Source organism: Engraulis encrasicolus, chromosome 14 (genome assembly GCF_034702125.1).
Source record: "Engraulis encrasicolus isolate BLACKSEA-1 chromosome 14, IST_EnEncr_1.0, whole genome shotgun sequence".
NCBI classification, from domain to species: domain Eukaryota; kingdom Metazoa; phylum Chordata; class Actinopteri; order Clupeiformes; family Engraulidae; genus Engraulis; species Engraulis encrasicolus.
The window spans coordinates 43360919-43375624 of record NC_085870.1 but is presented as its reverse complement, the minus strand read 5'-3'; the positions used below and the strand labels follow the sequence as shown (position 1 = coordinate 43375624).

The following is a 14706-nucleotide window of genomic DNA, read 5'->3' as shown; positions in this document are numbered from 1 at the left end:
CTTAAACTTGGCAATTTTCACACACACTATTCCCATCAAATATCTGCAGACCTTTCAAGAATACATGAAGAAGCGCTTCGGTTTGTGTGGATACCCTCAACATATTACGAGCATCCTTTTGCCTTCCAATGGTTTTTTTTTTCAGTATCTTTACAGAGGATGACAAATATTCGGTGGTTACATTGGGATTTTAGTGTGACATCCCTGCATTACTAAATGCTACATGAACTTAAATAAAATAATAATAATAATAAAAACTCTGGTAGAGTGAGCCAGAGTAGAGTCAGCCAGCCACACGTTCAGAATTGTATGGAGAACTGTTCTTAACATCAAAGCAGAATTATACTTCACACTGTGTTACAATCATGCGCTTTGTTCAGAATCGAAGCAACTCATTGTTAATAGATGATAGCAGTTTATTTTTACATCAGCATATTTACAGTGAATACAGACAGACATTAGACATAATTAAGGTCACCAGGACGTTGAAGTTTACATGAAAATGTAAAAAAAAAATCCCACCAAGCTCTAAGAGCTTACACAAAGTCCGTGTTGAAGTCATAGGCATCGTCATCTTGCCGTGTGGCGAGGTCAGCATTGAAGGTAACCTGCTTTGTGACTTTCATGCTCTGGGTCTCCAATGCAGCAAGACCTTAAAAACATTTAAACAAAAAAACGGTCGGTAAAACCCTGGAATTACATCTAAAAAGTAGAAATACTGGGTTACGTTTGAAGGTCAGTGTTGGATTGATGATCGACTCCATAATATTTTGTCAGATCAATCTGTATTCATCATGTTTCAAGTCAAAGACAAAATCATTTTTATTTTTTTTTAAGACTGGATTGAAGATATCCCTCATGTACACACCTGTTGTCTTCTTGGGCTCTGGCTCCTCCTCTTCCACCTCTACAGACTGAAATTTAAAGCAAATGTAGGTTAGTTACTGTGCCATGGTGAATAGAACACTATGCGTGGGAATGAGTGCATTCTCAGAACAGACAGGCTTCCTACCTCTTCTAGCTCACTGCCCTCTTCTTCCATGTTCTCTGCCTCTTCCTCTTCCTCCTCCACTGCCTCTCCCTCCATGGCCATCTCCACGGCTTTTTCCTCTGGGATCTCAGTTTCATTTAACATTCCCGCTGTGGGACCCTTTGAGAGGAATCCTATACTACTGGCTGGGTTGGGGCACTTGACACCTGGGAACCATTCAAAAGCACAGGTGTTAGCAATCCCCATTGTAAATAAAGATCTTCTTGCAATCTATTGTATTGCATTATTGTACACAGAACAACACTTGACTCACGGTTAATAGTTTGGTCGTTGCCTCTCTTGAGCTTGTCCATGTTCAATCCCTTCTGCATCTCTGTTACCATGGTTTCTGACAGGTATGGAGGCAGGAGAGAACTCTCAGGGGGTTTTGTGTGGTAGCTCAGTTTTGCTCTAAAAGACAGTAAAGAGAGGATTTAGGGTTGTGTGCCCAACTCAATGTCACACCAGCCGTACGAGCCATTCAAAAGTTGTAATATACATTTTCATTGTTTCCAGGTAATCTCCTTCACATTATGTGGAAGAGTAGTAAACTCAAAAGGTGGTAGAAATCCTGTGATGCTGTGAAACTCACCCTGTCCAGTCGTTTAAAAACGTTGTGGCCGCCAACTCTGTATTGGGGACACCGCCTTTCTGCATCAGACCACGCTTCTTTGCAAAATAGGTCAAAAACTCCAAGGAATTTCTGTAGTTAGGAACATTATATTGCAGCATAATCTAAAGACAGACAAGAAAACAGCAATTACTCATGGTCAATGGAGGAGAATTCATCGTATGAAACAGTGTTCAGAGTAAAGCAAAGGCACAATTCAATCAGCTACACACCACCAAACTTAACAAGTTAAAAACAAGAACAGAGACGCAGGCCATTTCTCAAATTCTACTGTGCACCCTTCCAAGTGTATCTGCCTTCATAATCATGCCCAGTGATTGGATACTGTGTGGTGAACTCTGCGGCGTATCCAATCACTGGGCATGAATAGTTAGGCTCACACACTTCCAAGGCTCATACATTGGGTCTTTTTCAAAACCTAGGCCAGTGTCCTTCCAAGTGCATCAGCTTAATTAGTCACGCCCAGTGATTGGATACATTTTGGTGAACTCTACAGAATATCCAATCACTGGGTGTCACTAATAAAGGGTATCCAATCACTGGGCGTGACTAATTAGGCTGATACACTTGGAAGGACACTGGCCTAGGCTTCGAGAAAGACCCAACGAGAAATAACCACACATGCCACTTAGGACCTGATGTTCTATTGATCACTCTCCTCCATATCTATCGTCTCTGCTGTGAGTGATGTGTGTGCACAAGTCAGATAGTATGTGGCTCCCCCAGGTGGCCAGAGGGTATTCCAAGCACATGGTTAAAAGTGCATTGTGTAGGGTGGTGGTTAGAGTAGATATGCTGCTCATTATGTGCTCTGTATTGCCAAATTCACCTCGTGCTGTTCACACTGCTTCAGTAGAGTCTTAACAGCCTCCAATGGGTTCTGCTCATTCTGCTCGACTTGCAGACTCCTCAGGGCCAGGGTAACCTCAGGGTTCGAAGGCGATGCGATGATCCCAGGGCTGTCAAGCATCTTGACACTTTTAGAGATGTGCACTTCCTGCATGGACCTGACATGGAGAACAGTCACCATTAGCCCCAAACTTATTCATACCAACAAACCTCAAAACAGATGTGAGAATACTGAGAGATGTTTGAAGATCAGTGTTGGATTGATGATAGACTCCATTATGTTTAGTCAGAAAAACTTTTATTCATCATACTTCAAAAACAGTCCCAATAATATAGCTGCAAGCAGCAATGCGGGGCCAAGCAGTAAACTTGGCAAAGTTGCCACGGCAACAGAAGGAACTGTAGCTCCCCCTTTGGCCCAAATCTCGCCAATGTTGGGGTGCATTCCTTGGAGGGGAAAATGGGGAGAGAGACGGGGAGGGTCGGCAAAGGACCTGGGCTGGGAATCAAACCCGGGTCAGCCGCATGATAGACGAGTGCCCTACCGGTTGGCCACGACAGGGCCTGTGCTGCCCTTGATTTATATTGAGTAACACATTTCCATTCCCTCTCAAATTAGTCTATAAAATATCAGCAAGTAATTTCTATACTTGAGACAGCAATTATTTTGGACAGCAATTATAATCCTCTGTGATCATTCTATTTAGTAAAATTGTTTATATGACATACAATATAATGGAAAAGAATCAGGAGCCTACTGAAAATAGATATGGTCTTTGAAATCCTAAACATAAGAATCCTATAGGCTGCAATGTAATGTTGGCCAGCCTTTTGAGAGACTGGTCTGAGGAATTGGTGTACATAGAAGTAACGTGTGTGTGTGTGTGTGTGTGTGTGTGTGTGTGTGTGTGTGTGTGTGTGTGTGTGACAGAGGAACCGAGAGAACAACAATGGTCTCTCTCCCTCTCTCTCTCTCTCTCTCTCTCTCTCTCTCTCTCTCTCTCTCTCTCTCTCTCTCCCCCTCCCCCTCCCTCTCCCTCTCCCTCTGTCTGTGTGTGTGGGGTGGGGGGTGGGGGGGTATGTGCAGGGGCTGGGGCAGTGGGGCTTTGGTTGACACTAGAGCAATAGCAGAACTACGCACACACCTAAGCTCTCGTCTCTTGTGTGTCCAGAGACCCCCTGCTGAGAATGGTGTCAGTGAACGTGCGCAGGTGCCGTTGGCAAAGGGGACAGAGAGATGAGAAAAATCCCTCCATTCTTTCCACAATTTTGAATGGCTGCTGTGAGCTGATAGTTTTTTCAATCGTTACGAAAATCCATACCTGGGTGCAACATAGTGTGAAGATGAACTGTGTACCAATATTTTGAAAATTGGGAGTACGGTTCAAAAGATACAGGCAAAAATGTAACTAAAAATTTGACCTGCTGGTGGCGCTACAGAGTTTGAGCTGGGGATTTGATTTTTTTTGTGGTGGGTCATGGGATGGACTTCTGTGTGTGTAAAGAATCCTAGCCTAATTCGAAAAATGGTTACTGAGATATGACCTCACTTCCTGTTTTGCCACTTTTACGACAATTTTGATTGGCTGTCATGGCTAAACGATAAAAGATATCCAATATTCCTTGAGACCCCATGTGTAGCTCAGTCCAGAGATACTATGTACCAAGTTTCGGGCGAATTGATCAAAAAGTGCGAAAAAAATAGCATTTTTATTGAATTTTACAAAATTCAAAATTGCGGGAAAACTATACACGCAGGGTACAATATCATCACTAGTTCTCGGATTTGTCCTGGGCCAAGGATTCCAGGGATACCAAATTTTTGAAAATTGGACCAGCGATTCAAAAGTTACAAGCAGAAATGTACCTGCAACTTTGACCTGCTGGTGGCGCTAGAGCATTGGGGCTGGGGACCTATAAATCGCTGCGGGTAATGTTGATGCTGCCTCGAATATGTGTGCCAATTTTCACAACTTTCCTATGTACGGTTCTATGGGCTGCCATAGACTTGCAGAGGGAGAAGAATTTTGACTGGAGTCAATGAGGGAACTAAAACACTAGGGGCCTTCGCCAGCTTCGCTGCTTGGCCCCTAATTAAGAGAGTTTGCAATATGTCTGTTAGACTTACTTGGTCATTCCACGTTGCACTCCAGCATGGCATGCCCTCAGCCCTTTCAGGCTGTTGATTAAACTGCTCTTTCCGGTGCTCGGAAACCCTAGCAAAACAGTTCATGAGCTGTTAGTCATCAAACCTCTCTCTTTCTTTTAAAATATGTACAATAAAACTATAGAATGTTGAGATCAGAGTTGGATTATTCTGTCTCCACAAAGAGTCGGTCAAGCATGATTTCCTCATTTCTCAATTACTTCCCATCTTACTTTTCAATGTATTATCCTATTCGAGAGCATTCGTAAAGGAGGGTATGCTTACCTACGATACCAACTTTCAGCATGTTTTCCGTGCCGCGAGTTGAGGCGTAATCTGTCAGCAGCTCCAGAAGACATGCGTGTCCCAGAGCTTCCCCAGCTCTGGAGTGGTCAACACCGTTTGCCATCCGCTTCTTCTTCTCCTCCTAATGACGACACAAGGCACTTTTTTAACACTGAGATATTTCAAGAAAGGATAAAATGTAACAATATTTTTGGCTGATGACACATTGCTAAATTAAGAAATAAGATGGGTTCTCTAGTCTACAATGCTATTGCAAGACAAAAAAAGCTTACCACTGTTCTGTCTTGAATTTGTGTGGAGGCTTTGAAGACAATAGTTGGACACTCCTTCTGAAGACACTGCAGCCATTTATTCAGATTGTCTTTTGGTACTAAATCTGTTGAGAAAGAGGACAAAACATGTTCTTGAAATCTCAGGCAGGCAAAGATATAAATTTGTACTAGACAGCACTGACTGCTACATTGAATGTGGCAGTGTGGTGTGATGTAGTTTACATACATACCTGTTTTATTCAACAGAAACATCAGTTTTTTGTTCCCCTCGTGCTTCAACACAGCTTCCTCGAGCTCAGGACACCGGCAGCCTAGCGGGTCTCTGGCATCCAGGACCTCCACTATAACATCAGAGGCCGCAATAACCTTTTTTTTTTTTTAAAAGCAAAACAGTAAATAAGCTGTTAGTCTTCAAACTTAAAAATATATGTACTGTAAAATTGTGGCACTATCGGAAAGTTGAGATCAGAGTTGGATTATTTTGTCTCCACAAAGAGTCAGTCAAGCATGATTTCCTCATTTCTCAATTACTTCCCATCTTATTTTTCAATTTATTAAGAATGTTTTTGTTAAGATTTTTTTAACTGTTTGCAGGGGGGACTCACACACAGAATGACCAACTCAAACAGATTTTTTAAGAGAAAAAAAAAATACAGGACACATTCAATGCTGAGCAAGTGGTACTTGGAGTGAGGGACAAATAAGTTAATGATAGATGAAGACTTCAATAATGTTTATGTGTTGTATTGACATTGAGCAACACCACGTTTTCAGGTTAAATACATTGATGACTATGTTTAAGTAAGTGGAATTCACCTTGTTCAGTTCTCTGCATGTGAACCTCTTGGAGCTTCTGTTTGGGTTCGACGTTCGTAGCAGTTTTTGTTTTGTCTTCTTATCCTGTGAGGAATAAAATGATAGAAAATGCGAATGAAAAGTTTCTTAGCAAAATTACGTATATCCATTTTAGAAAACTGAAATTTTTGAATGGGCATTCCATTCCATTGCATTTTATATAGGTCTAAAAGTATGTTCTCAAAATATCTGAATCGCAAGTATTCACACATAGATGATAGGGTTTCTGAACAGTCCTTGAAAAGGAAAAAAATGGTGGCTATGTCGTTTTGCTTTTTTGGGTGTGAAAAGAGCAGAGACAGAATCCAACTTTAATAAGCAGACTAAACACAATCGTTAGAATTAACATTTAAGCCAAACGGATGTAAGTCATGTCAGCAAAATCTCCATTAGTGAAGACTTACACGCAATTCACCATTACAATGAAAAAAAAAGGTTTGCTGATCGGATTTGTTCCAGATCTTTCGGCACAGGGTTACCCATCAGATTGGGTAGCTCTGCTTCCTAGAGCTGGGTCTCTCTTAGCCTCCACTGGACTAAACTCAGTCACACACAGACAGGCAAAGTGGCGGGAGGCTGAGGATACATTGTTTTGCAACAAAACTCTTCAGATATAGACTCAAACTTTCTATCCAAAATGCACAGCACTGTATCTGCATAATGTTGTGCCTCCTCACCTGTTTCTTCTGTTTCTTGCTCTTGGGCTCTGTTGTGACTTTGGTAGCTTCTTTGTCCCGCTTCCGTTTCTGGGCCTTCTCGTTGGTCTTGGCAAGTCGATTCTGTTCCTTCAGCTCATCAAGCTGTTTTGGGCACCAAGAATGGCTTCATTATTTCAGTACAACATACAGACAACTTGTGGGTGGATTTTGTTAATACCACTGACATTTTGCAATTGAATGTCAAAGTCAGCAGTATTGTCAAAACATAGTGTGATCTCATGGCTCAAAGTATAAACACCAATATGACAACAACACTATTACAGAAATATGTACTTGCCTCTCGTTTTCTCTGCTCAGCCTCCCGCAAAATTTCCTCTTTAAAAGGTGCACTGTTGGGTATTCCAATGTCCTTCTTCACACGTTTGCTTATTCCCTTCTTCTTGGCCTCTTTCCGTAATTTTCGGTGGTGTTCCCGAACCTAGCACAAAAACAAACTCAAGTCAAACTCAAAAATGGCCAAATAGGCCTACACATGAAGCACACAGTAGCACGCGCAGGCACGAACACACAGAAGCATTACAGATCATAAGTGGGCACAATTTTCTGCATTCAACGAACGGTATCATGTGACATGTCACAGTCCACATGTTACAATGTCGAAAAGTCATCTGTAGCCTACTTGCATATAATGATTTATGTAAACGTTGATAACTTCATTAGGATGTAGTGTGACCACCCAATGGGACGTCGCTGGCACTCAAAACATTAGTCAGTAAACATTCAGGGATAAATTCTACCATATTCAGGGAACGATAAAGCAAACGCAGATGTTATACAGTCGTATACAGTCGGCAACATTGTGGCGTGCGTGCATGACCAAGGGCTGAGACTAGAGACTTAATACAGAGGACTACCACACAGCCATGGCTGTAAAGCCACGCAGTGTAGGCCATCACGTTAACAAGGTGCTGACATGGACTTACCTTTTTCTGAATTTTGAAACGCTGTGCACATGACACGCGTTTACTGGCTTTCTTCAACTCTGAGAGGAAAAAGGCACAACATAAACAATATTATGAGACCAAATCGAATACTGTAAACACGAGTTAGCAGTGCGTGGAGTGGTTAGCAAAGCATTGCCAACAAACTTCGTCATCCACAAGCAGCACCTAACAGCACAATAAAACAATTATTTTGCATCTAACTCAAAAGGCCACAGCGACCCAATGGATTATCAAGAAATTTTAACTTTTCTGGCATATATTTCCACTTACTTGGCCGTTTCATTTTGATAAAGTGTGTGGAGCCGCAGTACAGTCAATGCACGTGGATGTTCGCCGAGGAAGTGAGCTTGCTAATGTCTTTCGAGTTTCCGTTTCCGTTGTTGGTCACTATAGGGTTAATTTTTTCTCTAATAAATCAATCAACTCATCCGAATGATTTGGTATTACATGAAGAGCATCATAAGATAGGCATTTTACAAACTCTGCAAAAGGTAGGATGTGCAAAACATCTGACATTGTCACAGACTTTGCATCTGCATGTTTTTATCTGTCTGCTCTGTGCACAACGCTAGCTAGCGAGACGGGCAGTGTCTACAGAAGAATTCCCTCTTTGTTTTTTGTATGTTCCCGACGCTATTGGCTATCAGGGTTTTTGGCACCTCAACCTGTCAGTTTAACAGCCCAGCTACAGGAGATTGAACGGTTAGTGGGACACGTACGGACAGTCTCATGTTAGCTCACAAGTCTAGATAATAGTGTCGTTGTCTGAGGGAGCCGTTGTTTTAAGTGTCTACATCATGTATCATGGGATAAACTCTAAAAGGTGCTGATGCGTTCATCGGACCGTTATGAATTTGGCATCCTCTGCGCTGGGCCTGTCACCTCAGGTCACTGAGACAACGCTGAAGACTCGCTATTTTGATATACCGTAATTAACATCTGTCAGAAAACACAACGTTAGTCAGACAAACTGTGGAAATGTAATTTAAGTCTTTTACAAACTATAATTAACCGTTTTGGGCTAGAACTGTTACTTGCTAATCAATTAACTTGGCTGGTGAAAAGCCTATTGAATACCAAAATACTGGAGTTTTTCTTATCTTGGGCCTTGTTTATCAACACCGTATTGTTTTGACTTTTAGGGACCATCATGGGCTCTAAACGAAGGAGAGCCACATCTCCTTCAAGCAGCGTGAGTGGCGGGGATTTCGATGATGGTCCATCTGCACCCATGCCCTCAACCAGTCGCAAGCGAAGGAGAATATCAAATATCCCCACTGTTGATCCTGTAAGTAATCCTACCGTGTCAGTCTCAATTCACAATGTCATCTCTGTCATAACGCTCAAATCTTACGGCTGAGTGACACTATTTCTAACACAGATTGCCGTGTGCCATGAACTTTACAACACCATTCGGGATTACAAGGATGACCAGGGCAGGATGCTTTGTGAATTATTCATCCGTGCGCCGAAGAGAAGGTATGTCATGCCATGAAACTTCTCTTCTGATGAAAATGTAGTAGTAGAACTTTGTGTGAACGTGATGTTCTTAAAACTGTATTCAGAGTAATTTACTGAGGTATTTTTTTCTGTTATTCTGAAGGAACCAACCTGATTACTATGATGTGGTGTCCCAACCCATTGACATGATGAAAATTCAGCAAAAACTGAAAATGGAGGAATATGATGATGTGGAGCAGATTACTAGTGATTTTCAACTCTTATTCAACAATGCCAAGGCTTATTACAAGGTACACCATCCTCTTAACAACCAATGCATCTTACATCTTGCAATGTTTTCTGACGTGGTATTTTGGCTTGCATTATCAAATGTCACCCTAATGTTTCAAATAGAGAAAGAATGACAGTTCTTGAAAATGTGTATTTTTTTAAATTCATTTTTAGTGATTAGTCAATTATAGCGAAGAGAACATTTTTGGTCCTTGCAAAAATAGACAGTTGTACACAGACAAAGTATTAGTCTGGTGTATACGCCTTCAATTTATAATACTGAAACAGAGAATTATGACACATTGTGTAATATCACTCTTTTCAACTTGAATGTCGTCTCTCTTGACACCACAGCCTGACACATCTGAGTACCGAGCAGCCAGCAAGCTGTGGGACCTGTACATTCGCACTAAGAATGAGTTTGTGCAGAGGGCAGACTATGATGACGATGATGACGATGGTGATGAGGGACAAGAACATCCTGGGATGTCACATGAGGATGAGGTGAGGGTTGCACTGCCTGCAGCTGAAAATGATTTCTTCGGAAAAATTCTGAAATCTGTAGAAATTCGCATTTTAATAATATCCATCTAAAATTAGCTAGTGTATTATCAAGTACAACATTTCATGCCAAATCAACTAAAGGTGTACTGATTGTTAAGTTAACAGTTTTTTTGGGTACCCACACGTCCTGGAAAACCTGGAAATTTAGAGATTTGTTTTCCAGTCCTGGAAATGTCCTGGAATTCACTAAATGTCCTGGAAAAAAATATTTGTCCTGGATTTTTGTCTTGAACCTGTTTTTTTCACGGTTTTGTTTGTGATATAGCCTACTTTTCCCCTGCCCAGTCTAGACATGACGATTGAAATTCTCAAAGTTTTCCCACCTATTGATATATAGGCAATGCATATTATCCACACATACAGTACATGAGAACACACACACACACACACACACACACACACACACACACACACACACACACACACACACACACACACACACACACACGTCAGCCACAGTGTTTGGCCAGGTTGCCATCTTTTATTGGACTGGCTTAATATTCAAGTACTGTGAACATTCTAACAAATTCTGCCATTTAGACTGTTGAGGTTGTTTGAAGTTCATTGATGCTGTGTGTAAGCTGCACAACACAGGAACAAAGGCTGTTCGCATGGGATAGCCCATACTGATATTTTTTAAAACCTAAAACTTTAAAATCTGTATCAGACAGAAGACATTTACTAAAACTGCCTACAGTATATCTGCAAAAAGGAATTTCTTATGGAGAACCTAGGCTTGACATTGGCACCAGCCAACTGGCCAAATGCTGGTAAAATTACCGGTAGGCTCTGAGAAGTAACAATTTCAGTCTCACTGGCCACTTTTTCAGGTAGTTTGTTCTTTGGTGTGTCAAATCACAGTAGTTGCATCAATTGTTTGTATCATGCAAGAATATTCCAAAGACAAAAGAAACTGGCAACAAAACTCTGGCTCGCAGAAAGACTTAACGGCTAGTGGCTCGGTAAATCCACTAGCCACAGTGGTCGTTAAGCAAAAAAAGTCAACGTCAAGTCCTGTGGAGAACCCATTTATTCCAAGTACACTAATTTTGGCTGAGACTATTGATTGATCAGTTTCTGAGATAACGATGTGAGTTTACATTGCTCTTTGATTTAATTCCGAATTAATGTTTGGGGGATCAGAAAGCATTTTGACAGAGGATGCACGTGTTGGGCTTACGAAATTTGACAGGGGTGTGATTGCCAAGTTCCATCAGATTCCTACTAGCGGGACAGCTGGTGATTTTCAGTCACACATTAGTTACCAAAGCCCGGCTCAAAACCTTTGGATGTACCCAAAGAATATAGAATGGATAAGAACGCTTTTTTCGCAGGAAAATGCATTGGCCACGGTGTAGTACAGGGGCGTAGCCTGGGAACGCTGTGCGCATGGACACTGGACAGTGGGTGCAACGCCATGATGCATAAAAATTGTTACACTGGAAACATAGCAATTTGAATTGCATTGTGGGCGGAGCGGCTGCTGCAAGTTTTGGCCCGCTCAAATTGGGATGTCCGGTTGTCAATGTTCACTTTGTGGTTGAATTCATTACAGCTGTCTGTCAGTGTTAATTGCATGGGTTAATTAAGGACATCTGACACAAATTCACGTTGTCCTATGACCTGTTCCACACTCCAGCCCCTGCAGTAGTGGCATTGCACTTAGGTGCCGTTTCCACGTAGCTGGATATTTTTATATGTGGATATTTTTTTCTCCTGCTTGTATTGGTTTTGCATTGGTTTTGGCCTTCCGTTTCCACGTAGCAGATATTTAAAAATCCAGGTGAAGGAGAAAAAAATAGCAGGAGAAAAAAATATCCTGTTTAGGGGTCTGAAACGCATTTGTTACAATGGAGGATTTTTTTTATCCACATGTTGCGTTTCCACGTAGCAGGAGAAAAAAATACCCTGCTAAAAAAATATCCTGCTACGTGGAAACGTCACCTTAACCATGCTGCCAGTGCTACCTGCGCTCTTATGACGCCAGTAAGCAGTCTTCTCTAGATCGTCTTTGGACGTACCCACTGACTTGAATAGTGGGCGTACCCTCTTCCCTTGCACTAAGTTACTGTATTACTAATTTATTACAACTCAATTCAACCTGAAAGTCACATTATCATATTATCTGTGAAATTAATTGTGTCGCTGTGTATGTCCAAATTGTGCGTCCGACGGACAAAACATCCGTCCTGAGTTATCCAAAAATAGTCCTGGGATTGTCCTGGAAAATGATTTTTGAAAAAGAGTGGGAACCCTGAATACAGCCCTTGTTGTCCGACAAATGCACAAGGTTTTGCATCTGAACTCTTCAAATATTCTTTTTTTTTTGGTACTATTCAGAAGTGAATGCGGGCAAATGCTTTTTGGACTGATGATTTATACTAGATGGAACGACGATTTCGCATGCAATCTTTAATCCTTTATTATTCCTTTTTTTAACGCCTGTGTATGGTATGGTTTTGAAGACTTTTGCTATTGTCTTTTTTCTAAGATGAATCATTGAAAGGAATCGCAACTGAAGGTTTTGTGTTTTTCATTTCTGCTGGTAGACTGCACCAACCTGTCTGAAGGATGTTCTTGAACAGCTGCTTGATGCGATGGTGTCCTACACAGACCCCGCTGGGAGGCTCATCAGTGAACTCTTCCAGAGGTTACCTTCTAAAGTGGTACGAAGTTGCCCGACTTGTCTGCTTTAATTACATTTAGCAACATTATTCTCTAATTACACAGCAATTTACTAATCTCTGGTTTTATATTTCTGTGTTAATTGCCTTAAATTCCTGTGGTAAAATAGTTTCTCCACTATTGTCAATTTGATACTGTCCAGTTCTTTCTACATCTGAGTTTTATTCCTTAGCAATACCCAGATTACTACGAGATCATAAAGGATCCCATTGACTTGAAGTGCATTGCTCAAAGGATACAGGTACCATACAGTAAACTATATGTGTTTGTACTGATATGTCAGAAACTATTTCAGTTTAAAAAAAAATCTTTACAATGCCTGCTACTTGTAGTCATAATCAAACATCCGTTTTTACCTTTCTAGGTGGGTTACTACAGAAGTCCTCATGCTATGTCTAAGGACATAGATCTCTTGGTAAAAAATGCCAAGACGTACAATGAACCTGGATCACAGGTTTTCAAGGTAAGCTATATAATAGAAATAGTGTTGGTTGATTAACTAGATTGAATTGAATGCTATATGGCATTTTTTATCCTTAATAATATAATATAATATAATATAATATAATATAATATAATATAATATAATATAATATAATATACATTTTAATGTAATATAATGGTATAATATTGTGTTATTTGTTTCTTATAATGTAATGATAAAATGTATATGGTTATTACTTATACACAGGACGCCAACACATTAAAGAAGGTCTTTGCCCAAAGGAGGGCAGAAATGGAGCATTCTGAGCCTGTCAAGTCCAGCATACGGATAAGGTATCCACACCATACCCCCATCCCTTCCTTAGGAAGAATACATTATTACACTATGACGTAGCTATGGTAGAGATAGCTACAGGTGAACCTGGTTAAGAGATCTAAAGCCTCTGTAAGTTTGTCGTAGATTATTTCAGCAATAAATGTTATGTGGGCTAGGCCCTTGTCAATTTATTTGGGCCCAGTTCGTTTTATGGTTTCTGGCCACACCCTTACTGTACGTGTTGAATACATTATAAAGCAGTGGTTGTGTGCGGATTAGAGCTGTGTTGAAAAAAAAATGATTTTCCGATTTTAAATCGATTCACACATTCATTTCCGATTATCTATTCGACCGTCCAAAGATCGTTTTTTTAATATTATTTCCTATCATTATTATTATTAATAATTTCCCCCGCGGTTAACCTTTTCATCTGTCTTCCAGCCATCAGTTACTAGTTTTAGTTTTAGTGCATCAGTAATACTAGCTTTAATATGTTGCTTCTGTACACAGACATGAAATGAAGGAAACAGCTCAAATAGCCTACGTTTTTAATAACATTAAATCCCGGATCGAATTGAAATCGGATCGAATCGGAAATCAGATCGAATCGGATTGAATTGGAGCAAATCAGGAAAAAAAAGATTCTGAAACTAGAAAATCGGAATCGAATCGATTCTTGAAATTTGAATCGATACCCAGCTCTAGTGCGGATGGTAGTTATCTGTGATGAGGGTTATTGCAGAGTGTTGTTGTGCTGGCAGGAACAGGCGATCAGTCCATGGAGACCGTCTGTCAGCCATAACCATGGCACTGCAGTATGGCTCAGAGGCAGAGGACGACCCCATCCTCGCTGGTAGGGCTCAGTCAACTCTGCCTCCAGACCTCCTCAGACACACACACACACATGCACATACAAATAATACTCACTTAAACAAGCACACACTCTCAGACACAAGAGGGAAAACATCTCTCAAGCATTTTCAGCAATGCACTAGAAACCCTTGCACCTTGCAATTTTTTTGCTGTTTGTTGCACATGTTCTAGATACTCAGGTACATGTACAGAAGTGCTACCATAGGCCCATCCAAGTACTGGTAGTATTCATCAGTCACCCTATAGTTTGGGAGCAGAGAACTTCAGCAAGACATTCTGCAGATATTGAAAAAAAAATAGTATTACTTTAATCCAGGTGGCCAAATGGATTAGAGATTAGC

The 14706-nt window shown here is 40.9% G+C and overlaps 2 protein-coding genes and 3 non-coding genes across 6 annotated transcripts in view; 1 reads left to right on the top strand and 4 right to left on the bottom strand.

The window, feature by feature from the left end:
* Window positions 1–395: 395 nt before the first annotated feature.
* gnl3 (G protein nucleolar 3) lies at window positions 396–8134 on the bottom strand. The gene is made up of 15 exons (XM_063215816.1): window positions 8023–8134; window positions 7732–7790; window positions 7086–7226; window positions 6767–6889; window positions 6051–6134; window positions 5465–5600; window positions 5235–5338; window positions 4942–5083; window positions 4639–4726; window positions 2491–2668; window positions 1623–1765; window positions 1305–1441; window positions 1013–1197; window positions 869–914; window positions 396–652 (listed from the first exon to the last, which is right to left on the bottom strand). Exons 1-15 carry the CDS (start codon window positions 8033–8035, stop codon window positions 537–539), a joined length of 1695 nt encoding a protein of 564 aa, XP_063071886.1. The 5' UTR covers window positions 8036–8134; the 3' UTR covers window positions 396–536.
* Window positions 4799–4871, bottom strand: LOC134463524 (small nucleolar RNA SNORD19). The gene has a single exon (XR_010037761.1). It is a non-coding gene; the product is annotated as a small nucleolar RNA SNORD19 (small nucleolar RNA).
* Window positions 5687–5759, bottom strand: LOC134463525 (small nucleolar RNA SNORD19). The gene has a single exon (XR_010037762.1). It is a non-coding gene; the product is annotated as a small nucleolar RNA SNORD19 (small nucleolar RNA).
* LOC134463521 (small nucleolar RNA SNORA65) lies at window positions 6538–6662 on the bottom strand. The gene has a single exon (XR_010037759.1). It is a non-coding gene; the product is annotated as a small nucleolar RNA SNORA65 (small nucleolar RNA).
* A 30-nt stretch (window positions 8135–8164) lies between the features above and the next one.
* pbrm1 (polybromo 1) overlaps window positions 8165–14706 on the top strand; it is a 28790-nt gene continuing 22248 nt past the window's right edge. Inside the window, exons 1-10 of one of the 2 annotated variants that reach the window (XM_063215815.1) lie at window positions 8165–8243; window positions 8895–9040; window positions 9134–9231; window positions 9356–9503; window positions 9838–9987; window positions 12597–12713; window positions 12905–12973; window positions 13097–13195; window positions 13424–13509; window positions 14260–14345. In XM_063215815.1, coding sequence (XP_063071885.1) covers window positions 8903–9040; window positions 9134–9231; window positions 9356–9503; window positions 9838–9987; window positions 12597–12713; window positions 12905–12973; window positions 13097–13195; window positions 13424–13509; window positions 14260–14345 — 991 coding nt within the window. In that variant the 5' untranslated portion in view covers window positions 8165–8243; window positions 8895–8902. Of the gene's footprint in view, window positions 8244–8894; window positions 9041–9133; window positions 9232–9355; window positions 9504–9837; window positions 9988–12596; window positions 12714–12904; window positions 12974–13096; window positions 13196–13423; window positions 13510–14253; window positions 14346–14706 lie in introns of both variants that reach the window. The other variant, XM_063215814.1, reaches the window with a different exon arrangement.